Source organism: Semicossyphus pulcher, unplaced genomic scaffold (genome assembly GCF_022749685.1).
Source record: "Semicossyphus pulcher isolate SPU_LCO1_2020_fin unplaced genomic scaffold, fSemPul1.0.p SCAF_7, whole genome shotgun sequence".
In the NCBI taxonomy this organism is placed as follows: Eukaryota; Metazoa; Chordata; class Actinopteri; order Labriformes; family Labridae; genus Semicossyphus; species Semicossyphus pulcher.
This window is the reverse complement of record NW_027211748.1, coordinates 25089165-25100912: the sequence shown is the minus strand read 5'-3', so window position 1 is coordinate 25100912 and position 11748 is coordinate 25089165. Positions and strand designations below refer to the sequence as shown.

The 11748-nt window shown below is 40.6% G+C and overlaps 1 protein-coding gene across 2 annotated transcripts in view; it reads left to right on the top strand.

Moving 5' to 3' along the window:
* The first annotated feature begins 3366 nt into the window (after positions 1-3366).
* The window catches only part of astn1 (astrotactin 1), a 440186-nt gene continuing 431804 nt past the window's right edge, over positions 3367-11748 (top strand). For both annotated transcript variants that reach the window (XM_069684331.1, XM_069684330.1), the window contains exon 1: positions 3367-3720. In XM_069684331.1, the coding sequence (XP_069540432.1) occupies positions 3414-3720 (307 nt within the window). In that variant the 5' untranslated portion in view covers positions 3367-3413. The remainder of the gene's footprint in view (positions 3721-11748) is intronic.

Here is an 11748-nt window from a genome sequence, read left to right as displayed (position 1 = left end):
GGAGTGATGAAGTGATGGGTTGTGGAAATGCATTTTAACCGCTGGGTTTCATCCCTTTTACTGTCATCCACTGTTCTCCTAGATACAACCAAGGCCTGCTCAGATATTATCGGTAAATACTACTCGGACTACATTGAAAAACCAAAACGCTGCCAACAACAAAAGAACTTTCCCTCGGCTACATCTTCTGCATTCACGTGCAGATATTTGTTTATGGACATTAATGACTACATTTCTGCAAAACTAATGACTTCATCACCAGCCTCACCTGTAGGCTAACTGTGTTATTCTAACGTGTTAAGCTAAGTTAGAATACTGCTTACAGCTTTCACTTTAAATACTTAAAATTAAAATGTGAGAACAAAAATGTGCAAAAAGTGAAAATTCTCTTATAATATAATATAATCTTATAAACATGTTGCAGAAAATGTCTTTCTACTGGTTTTAGATTTCACATTTAGACAACAGGACTCCCAATCTATTTCAATGTTTTACAATCGGGTGCGTTGCCATTCCTGCAAACTATTCAACACCATTTTTCCATTGGTTACATCACTTTGGGGAAATAGATGCATGATCAGGACTTCAAGGTCACTATCGCCATGAAAGGCTGACAGGAATAGTAAATTAAAGATCTTACCATCTTTCCATATATGACATCACATGAACATTGCATGATTGCAGCTGTGGGTGTTACTGATGGATATTTAAATGCTCAAACCACTCAGAACATGAGTCATGGCAGGGACACAGGCAGCCTCTAAGATGGGCAGTAAACAGTTACAAAGCTCAGCTTTATATGCAGCAATATTTGCAAAGGGCCAGATTTCATCCAGAGCAATCTCATTCGGCTCTGTTTAATACAGTGTAGATGATTGCATGTTCAGTTCAGGCACCATCAATCCAGACTACACAGACACACATTCAGACAGTGTTGGTGCATGGTACCTCACCTACAGGAATTTAAACACCATGATGCAGGGCCAAGATGCCCTGTTTCGCTCATTCGCTCTGTGAAAGTTCAGTGTGTTTTAGTACAATGAAATATAGTAGTTATAGTTTATCTTCTGTCACTGTTCCTTTTCACTATTTATTTTTGTAAATAAGGCAACAAAACATCAGAAGAGTCAAGCCTGCCATGTTGTTCTCACATTCATATTGGATCAGCTGCTCCAACTGTTTAAATCAATGTCAATCAATGTCTTCTATCTTTTTCTGTCAGCGAACTAATTTGGATTGCATGGCTAAGTTTTCATCTTTAACCAAACATTTGTGCAATGAATAAAAGTAAGGCTAAAACAGTTGCACTCAGCTATTGTGACTGTGACCCTAATCACTCACTACTAACTATGTAGTCCACTTAATATCGAGTTCGCTGTAGTGCTGTCTGCATGCTTAGTGAGAGTAATCATACCCTAGTGTGGACTCAAAGTATCCTACAATTCATTATGAAAGTTAGCATACAGCATATGGTCACTAAACCAATATTTATAATCATATATTATGCTAAAGAAAAAGAGCAATGGTGTAATAAAATGTGTATAGAAAGAAGTCAGTATAAACTATGGGGGTTACTCTATGAACAAATTCATCCAAACTAAATATCCATGTCACTTATACACACACACACATGCACACACACACACATTCACACACACTCACACAGACACATGCAGGAGATTTTGCGTGTGTGTGTGTGTAAATGTGTTTACTAGTGGTTAAGGCACCTCAAAGGGCTTAGGCTAATCAGACTACATTCATTCCTATGGGCCCATTAGCCATTAGCATGCATCCTTGAAATATATTGAAGTGAATGGAAGCCCTGTTGGAAACGCCTGGTTTTGAAGCTCTCTTCATTTCTTCCCAAAGGTTGATTGGAAAATATTTTTTAGGATTAATTGTCACTTGAGTCTTTCTGGTCTTTAAGTGCATGAGGGTTTTTGAAAGTGTGATCACAGGAACTTGTGTTTCCCGTAGTTTTTTGGTATACACTCAAAAAACCTGACTACCCTTGTGTCTATCAACTAAAAATGGTATGTTACAGAAATGCCTTTATCTCAAACAGGAGTTAAATAAAATGCTTGGTATCATTGGATTCAGAACAACTTATATGTGTGTGTGTGTGTGTGTGTGTGTGTGTGTGTTTGTTTGCTGGGACTTTGAACCATTTATGTTTCTTATATAGTTTAAAACCCAATTTTCTATTAAATTTGATCGTTTGTCATGTTAAAGTTGTAATCTTGAAGATCTCAGTTCCCAGATATCCAGACAGTGCTGCATGTCTGACGTCCACAGTTGGCTCCAGGTATAACTCTTGATTTTCCTCGCTTCCTTTTCAGACTGTTTGCCTTCATCTGAGCGTCGAATTTGTTTCTTTTTCTTTGGATTTCCACTTATTTTTGACGTTGTATCTGTCATCGATCTTTTCTTTGTTTGTATGTGTATCCATAGTAGATTACTGTTTAATCGCAACACTTGCAGAGAGCGGAAAAACAGCTGCTTAGTTCCACCCACCCTCTCTGGCAGACCAACCACTGCTGGCTGATGGAAAACGCGTCACTAACTGGGCGCTGCTTGTGATTTTTTCCAAGAAAATTTGATAATTGGTGACTTAACAGAAATTTATTTATTTATTTATTTTTTATTGTAAGTAGTAACAAAGTTTATTCTATCATGTAGTTTATTCTCTATAAGCATTGTGTCTAACTCAGCTTGTGCTCACCCAGTATGATTATGGTCTTAATAAACATCACTTTCTTTTTTACATGGAGTCTTGCCTTTAGTTCTTCCTTCAACATATTCTGTAAAATTTTCGATTGCAAATTCAACCTCCTCTGCCCTTTATATCTGGGGTGTTGGCAGAGCAGACACTGCTTCTGAGTTTCAACAGGCAGCTGGTGCATCTACACCATCTATTAGGCAATTATGCATGCACCCAGTCAAGTGTCCACCCAATCACAGAGGTCAGGATACTACTAAAATGCTTAGTAGTGGTGCTTGGAGATGTATGCAAATTTGTGTTAGGGGGCACATGTTCAATTAAATTATAAAGCATAATGCTATTGGTGTTGGGACCCACAGGGCACTCTGTGTGTATGTTCTATTGTTAATGTAGGCTATGCTTAGCCATTACAGATCCATTTCGACAGTTTATTGATCATTTACAGTAAAGGGGTCAAATGCATTAAAACACACAGAAGCCACACATTCAATGTATAGCGTTGCATGTACAAAAACATGTGATTGATCATATGTGAGAAACAAGAGGCGTTTGATTTACACACTGCGAGAGACCGCCGGTGGATCACACACTCCCCCCTCACTCGCTCAGCCCGGCGGATGAGAGCGCAGCTGAGAGACCGAGGCAGCCTGCGTGAAACAGCGAGGAGGGGAGAGGAAACGGAGCGACGGAGATGGCGAGCATCAACATGGGGCCGAAACCGCTGCTGCTGCTGAGGCTCGCGTGGCTGCTTCTGGCCATCCTTACACCTAATGTCCGCGGTCTAAACGGCGACGAGGACCAGAGAGAGGACACCGAGTGCAAGATGAAGAGCGTCACCGTGTCTGCGCTGCCGTTTTTGAGGGAAAACGACCTGAGCATAATGCACAGTCCATCGGCCTCCGAGCCCAAGCTGCTGTTCTCCGTGAGAAACGATTTTCCCGGAGACGTCGTGGTGGTGGACGACCTGGAAAACACCGAGCTCCCCTTTTTCGTCCTAGGTGAGTTTTTGTGACACGCGCTTCATTAGCCGCTAATTGAGCAGATTAACCCCCCTCACTCTTTATTATTACACCGGAGCATCTGTCCATTAGCCTAGGCCTGGCTACATACCATGTTTTCACTGTTTTGTATAAAACCATAGGCTATATGACAACCATAATGAATTATTAACGCATTAGGCTTCGTATATAATGCAAATCCAGTCCGTCAATGAATTGTTAGCAGATTAGCGCCTTATTGATAACACTGTGGCGGGCTAAATCAACACTTAGCTCTTCTTATTGCAATAATAGGCCGCATAGCATCCTAATGCTAACAAAACTGTATTATTTCCCCCCAAAATGTAACATTCAGCATTAACACAGTTGTAAGAGCAGCGCCACGTTCATGCATTGTATGTCCATTCATGAGTATACTTTCCCTAACGCATGCTTACACACGTGGTTCTGTTAGCTGCATGTGTGGGAAACTAACTTCTGTTTTTGTTAAACCAACTTCACCCGCGTTTAAACCACACCGAGTCCAGACAACTGCACATTGTGCTGTGGTGTAAAAACAGGGAGTTTGGCAGAAGACGGTTAAGTTTGCATTAAGGGAAGTTAGCTGGCCGCTGTCCATGGTGCTGAATCTCCTCAGCGGTGCTTCATGACAAGTTGCCGCTGCTACTGAGAGCATAACGACACATCATTGTGGATGTGTGAGGTTTACAATGTCATATGTATGCACCCAGTAAGGATTAAGTGAAGCTTATGCATTGTTTCAGATGGCTCTGGGACTGATTGTACAATCATTTGTTGTTCTGTTGTTCTGAGTCAGCAATCAACAGGAAAGCAGTATAAAAGAAAAAGTATGTCAGGTATATGGATGCGTTTGTTGGCTCCTGAGCTGTTTGATCTCTACATGTCTCTTTGTCATAACTTTTTGAAGCATCTGCTTGTTTGAATTGCAATTGTTGGATTTTTGTTTTTGTCTGAAGTACCCTTGTGATGTGTCAAATGTGCACTGCGAAGCTGAAAAGATACCTGCAGTTTGTCACGAACGATATTTAAGAGAAATACAGCATACCCAACAATATATACGCTTTGGAAAACCTTAAGACTTCACAAACCAGGTTATTGTTTCATTTCCATTTATCTCAAGGCTCTCTAATGCTTTGATACAGTGGCATCAAGAATGTCAAAGATAGTCTGCAGACTTTCTTATAACATATTTCTAGTGTTGTTTAATTTATAGAATAGATTTATTTAGTATGTTTGTGGCCATATTACACGTGTCAGATAGAACAGATGATGACAGGGGACAGGAAAGGAGAATGGGGGATAACAAAATTTGATTACATGTTGTCCAGCATCTTAAACCTCTGAACCGTCCGGACTACATGGAAAGCTGACCTTTCAGCAGTTACAGAATTACAAATGTAATACTGTAATCCACACAGCTTAAAATCACTCACATTCAGGGTTTTATTCAACCTCAGCAGCTATAAGAACAACACATGACGAAATGATGCAAGCTGCAATAGTTCCTCTAAATATAGTACTCTATTATCATTGTTTCTTCATACAGTATACTCGGGTTTTGTTACTCTTGAGAAATACAAGTTGGGCTGAGTACAGCTTTAAAGTTGTTAGTATCCGAGTTTGTTCAAATACGGAAGCATGTCCTTTTTTGGGAAATACAAACAATGCATGTATGCATCTACTTTGTCGTGTAATAAAATATGCAAAAAAACATCAGTATTACGACCATTTTGCCTAAGTATAGTCCAGAGTTAGAAAAGTTAGCTTATTTAGCTCAAGTAGTATCTGATTTAGTGAACAAAGGACCTGACAAAGCATTCACTGTTAAGCTGCTGATTATTAAAGTCTTCCCAATCAATTCTTTTCCCCTTCAAAAAGTATCTGCCTTCTGACACTCAGTTCAGGCTGACTGTGCAGTGGTCTTACAGAGTGGAGTTTCTCGCCTCACGAATGATCTTTGAGGTCACACACCGGCTACAGAGAGCAGTTTAACCCGACAACGGCCAAGTTTCATTCTGGCCAGCTATTAAGTTACTTTTGGAATAAATGTTGATTATTGACAGCTGATACAATGTCTACATTTGCCTCTTTAAATGTTAACATGTAATGATTAGTGCAATGAGAAGCTGCTATCTGAATGGTTTCCTTACTGTCGTTGCTGATGAGAGAAATCACACAATGTTTGCTAACGTCAGTGTTTGAACAGAATCACTCACCTGCATGCTAAAATAATTTGTCACATAAAACACACATAACACACTTGAACATAGACTCATGCAGTGTGGGCTGTTGTAAAGCAGAGCAGCTGCACAACAGAAGCAGGACAAAACTCTACTACAGAAAGGAACATAATTATATCAGCTGTAGCCAGAGCCGAAGATGACATCTGCAGATTGCATATTTTATGACCAAGAAGTTCAAAACTAACATTTATCCAGTTACCAATGATTTAAACGAGAGAAAAGCAGTGCATCTTTACATTTTAGATGCTATAAGCAGCAAACGTATTTAAAAGTTCTTTATTCAGATGTAGACAGGATAAACTGTCAGACTTCAAAGCAGACCACACACAAAGTATATCCAGATATCCAGACGTAGACATGGGAGAAGTATCACTTCTAACATGTCTTGCAAACAGTAATAACTTCTGCGACTGTTGTAATTAAAGCCAATGGATGTTGGGAAATGTCTTATGATGTTTAAAGTATCACCACGAGGCAGCACTGCCTCTTTAACTCGTTCGATTAGATCATTTTAAAGACTTGAATTAGACACCAGTTAATTCATCATGAGGTGGAGGGACATACGCTGAGGCAAATGCACAGCACAACAGATCTCTGATGACTGCTGTTGCATACTGATGAGTGAGAATATGTGTGACATTTCCTAATGTAGCATTGGACTGGAGTTTTAATGAAAACTCACTGTGGGGAGCCAATCACAATTCCACGTTCAGGTTTGGAGTAGCATCCCTGCCTCCCCGTCACAAACACTAGAGCAGGTGCAACTTTTCATTTATTTATTTGTTTACTTTTCTTTTGTTAGTTGCTTGATTTCCTTTGCTGTTTCACTAAACCTCTTTAGTAAAGTAAGGGGCGCCAGCTTTGAATAGCAAACCAGAACTCTCTCTTGTTGTATTCATGCCTTCTCTGGAAAAAAAAAAAAATCAATTGACGTTAACATTGTGTGGCTGCATTGATAACAAGCAGTAATTGCATTTAAGTCAGTGTTTCAGCAGCACTGAGATAAGATGCCTGCTGAATGCTGTGTGTGTAAGCACCGAACTCTTCGTAGCTGTTTTAAAGTGTCCGTTTGTCATCATCTCACACCGGCCCTTTAAGCAGCTGTTTAAGTTTAGCATAGCCTTGTTATGATTAATGTTGCACATGGTTCCTCTCAGCTCATTTTGATGTCCCTTCACCAGTAAACAGTGTGCGTGTGGGACATTATGCCAGGTGCTTGAAGTACTTTACTGCACCTGCTTGTAGGTCTATGAGCTAAACTAACAAGACATTTCTTAGTTATTAAAGAGAATATGGTTCTCTATGTGAAGTGTCATGAGATAACTTTAGTAGTGATTTGGCACTTTGTAAAGCACCTTTTATAAGCTTTATAAACAGTGACAATCAATGCATTTACAGTAGGAACATACAGAGATATGCAGTAGGATTGTTTACATTGCGTAACAGAACTGCATATGATTGTGTGTGGACAGAGAGCGTCCGATGTCGGACCCTCTTTTGCCGTTAGAAGTAAACTGGTCCCGCTGTTGTTAATTTGGTTGCCACGACTTCCCGTGTGATTGATGTCCTGCGACTCCTGTCACTGTTTCAGGGTGAACAAATGTTCATTTGGAGTGGAAATCTCTGCGGAGTCGTTTAATTGCAACTTCGGGACACATTATAGAAATCTGAAGCAGCCCCTGCAAGATGTATGTAGCGTAAACACTGTCTGCACTGGCCTAGTTGGTGCTATATACCAAAGTTTCAGGAGCAGGGCCACACCTCAACCACGCCTCTTCCAGCACTCCCATACATTCAAACCTGAACAGGTGCTACAGCGGATCCCCAGTAAAGCTACCCCAAAACACTAACAGCAAGAACTCCGACCTCTCCATGTCCGATCATCATGATCATCAATCTCATGAATCAATAAATTGTTTCATCACTTCCTGTTGATGGTGTGGTCCTTGCTAGTGAAATATACTATGCATATACTTTTGTCTGCTTTCCATTAAAGTAGTAGTAGTCAGCCATCTTTTGGCTAAAGAATAACGGTGTTTGTAATGTACAGTTAAGGGAATATATATGGAAGTTGGTGGAAGTAGATTGTATCGTAGTTTAAGAGTGGTTTCAGAAGTTTCCGTGGAAGCTTGAAGACTTTATTCTGCATAAAATGCGTCTCCACAGGAGCAAACTGTAACTGAAAGAAAGTCAGCCTCATTTCAACCCTACATGCGTGGAGTGTCTGATAGTGAAAAGATTGAGCATCATTTTAAATAAAAGACACATGGGGATTTTGACTTAAGACCCCGACCACTTCAATCAGTTTAATTTATAGTTCTGTAGCTTATCACACAGCAGCCCTCTAACCAGCAGCAGTGAGTCCTGCTGGGGACTGGGGCCCATCCATCCTCGTGCAGGTCTCATCAGGGTTTCTTATCTTCAGCTAACCCCCAGTAATTAGTTAAGTTTTTGAAGACCTCTGAGGGACAGAGATCAGAAGTTTTTAACGGATGCTCTCAATGTTCGAGTTAAAACTTAAAGCTGTGTGGCTCACTTTTGGACGAGAAAGAAAGGTTGTTATGAGCACGCTGAGGTTCTTTTGTATTCCTCAGTCCATCAAGCTCTTTGAGGAAACATCATTTGAAAAGTGTATCTGGTTTTAAATGCTTGCTTCTGTGTGTGTGTGTGTGTGTTAAGTGGGTTTTGTTGGGTGCAATTTAAATTCCACATTCTTTCCACCTTTTACAGTGGCTCACATTTTTCTCACCAAATTGCTTCTCTGTGAAGCTTCTAAGAAGCAATTTGAAAAGAGGGCATTCTGTGACTGACAGTAAATTCGAGCTGCAGGACTGCAGCCACTCGTTAGTGTCAGAGAGACCCGGCAACGTTATTAGAAATTTACCCTTTTGGTGTTGTGCCATAAATTGTGCAGGAGGTGCGGTAATAAAGTCGCCCCCTGGGAGAGACTGGAGCCGTGTTTGCTCTGGCTGTGATTTGCACATCTGGGCCGGATGCTTGGAGAGAAGTCAGCCCTTAACTGCCTTCCATTCAGATCAGCTCTCTGAACAATAATTTGGCTGCTACAAGTCAGATCCATGCCACAGACAACTTCATGTGTTTGCCAGTTTGAATGGAATTAAACTCCACGGGTGCTTACACTGTACCTTTGGGTGCTGAGTGCAGCGAGCGAGCCTGCAGCAATGCTTGAAAAGTGGCAAATGATAAGTTGCTTATTTATAAAGCGTTTTGCATTTTGAAACCAGAAATGAATTCTGCAACTCTTTTCTGTTTGACAGAATACTGACCAGCTGCTCCCTGCTGGTAAAAGCCATCAAAGAAAGAACTGGTGGAGCCAAATGTTGCCTGGACCTCCATTTAAGTGTTGCTTTTTTATTCATGCCCAGCTTGGTGTATCATTTGGAATGACCCACGGTGAAATCAAGCTTTTCTTACATTTAACACCAATTCAGTAGCTGTAATCCAAGCCAGGCGTATTTGTCACACTCACTTAACATTTACTCTCCCTCTCTCCTGCTCCATGCAAACAGCAGTAGGATGTTTAACACAGACTTTATTCTGCACCACTGCTGTTACAGGAGGAATTGGTTGTGTAATCAGTATCAATAATAAGTAGAAGGAGTTCCAAATAAAAGCACTTGCTACTATACAGAACAAATTGTGAGCCGTGGATGAGACCCTGGTGTGAAACAACGGGCTCGAGCAGTGTCCCCCTGAGCAATTAAAACTTCCCTCATTTACCCCGTCATAATGAATATGTTACAGAGACATCTAATTACTGTACATGGAGGGTGTCACAGACACTTTGCTGAGCTTAGCGAGCACACGACTATTTTATTAATTGGATTTTCACGCTGGCTGGAGTGCCTTTTTCTCTGCGTAGGTGAGTAACATAATCTTAGCCAAACTACGGACAGCTATAGAGGCCGAGTGGTCAGCTCTACTTGAGGAACGTTTTGGGTTAATAATGAGGGCATGTTTTTGGCAGATATTCCTGGTGGTTGTAATGTTTTATTCAGCAAGTTCAGTAAGTAGAAAGATGCTGCAACTAGGGCTGTGTATTGGCAAGAAACTATGATATGATACATATCTATGAACAAATACAATACAAATACAAATAATGTGATTAGGGCTGCAACAACTAATCAATTTGATTGAAATAGTTGGCAATGAATTTCATCATCATTATTTGGGTCTTTGTTATGATGCACAGCATGCGCTGTGGAAACGTCAGTGGGGGCAGCCAGCCAAAGGCGGGGCTTGTGTAGCTCATGTGATGAATGACAGGAAGTGTGTCCTTTTGTGTCCGTTTGTTGTGCAGTGCAGATGATGTGTCCGCCTACTGTGTCTGTATTTTCTCTCCTCTCCTCTTTGTGACGGGCCCACAGCCGGGCCGCTGATAAAGCAGCGGAGGACAGTATACCGTGGTAATAAAGCTAATAAGCTAATGCCACTAGTAAAGCTAATTTAACGCTAACTCTTGAAGCTAATGCCCGGCTTCAGTAAACCATCATGAAATGGAGAGAAAACTGAGGCATTTTTGTCCGTCACGTCGTGTTTAAATTAACTTGTGATCGTATGTTTGTTCGTCAGAACGGACACTAATCTATCGCTAATTAACTGAAAGTCGGACAGACTCTGGAGTGTAACATAACATTGTGGAGTTTTTTAATATTTCATGCCATTAGTCAGAGACAGACTAAAGTGAATCTTTTATTTATTCACGACAGAAACTTGAGCAGTGTTGTGTGATTAAATATATTTTGGTTAGTTACATTCCCCTTTCTAGTTTAGTTATGTTGTTGATCTGTATTTTGGTGTTTAGATATTATTTCCTGTTTTCCTCGGTCACTTTGTCTCTTGTTGTCATGAGTTGTTATAGTTTAGTTTGTATATTGTGTTCCTGTCTTGGTTTAGTCTGGTTTAGTTGTGCTTTTCATTTAGAGAATTTCCTGTTTTACTTTGTAGTCCTGTCAGTCCTGCGTTTGGTTCCTAGTGTTTCCTGTTTTATTTTGTAGTTCTTGCCCCTTGTATGTCATGTCTTGTTTTACTTCCTTCCTTTGTTCTGTTTCCCGCCTTTTAGATTGTGTGCCCTGCCCTCATTGTGTTCACCTGTGTTAATTAGTCTCACCTGTCCCTGATTACCCTGTGTGTATTTAGTCTCTGTGTTCCTACCCTTCTGTGCCAGTTCATTTGAGTCTTTGACCTTCCTGCTGTGAATTTGTTCCTCGTCTGTCTACATTGGATTATCTTCGTGCCTCCCCTGAGTAAGTGTTTAGGAGTTTGCCTTTTTGTCTTTTTGTTTGTACTTTCATTTGCTCTGCCATTTTGGATTTTGCCTTTTGTTTTATTTAATAAATCCTTTATTCTGCACCTGGGTTTCCACCTTTTTGGTTTAACCTCAAACCCTGACAATACTCAGTTCATGGCTGCATCCCCTTCAGCTTGTAATGATGGTGGCCAAAACAACACCTTTAAAGACAACACCTTTGGCTCTGGAAATTTGTAACTGAGATTTGTCGAAGTGTAATTTATGGAAGGTAGGAGGGACTCCTGAGGGAAGACTTGGTTTTTATCATGAAGATTATGTGATGCAGATAAGTACAGTTTGAAAATCTTGTATCAGTTTAACCTACAGACCAAGGATCTGTGTCGCTTTCCAGAATTTTAAACTAAATGAAGTCGGTACAGAAAAACGACCGGAAAGTTGGAAATGCATGCAAGAGGCTGCTAGCCAGTACCGAGGATGAAGTGGCTTTTACCT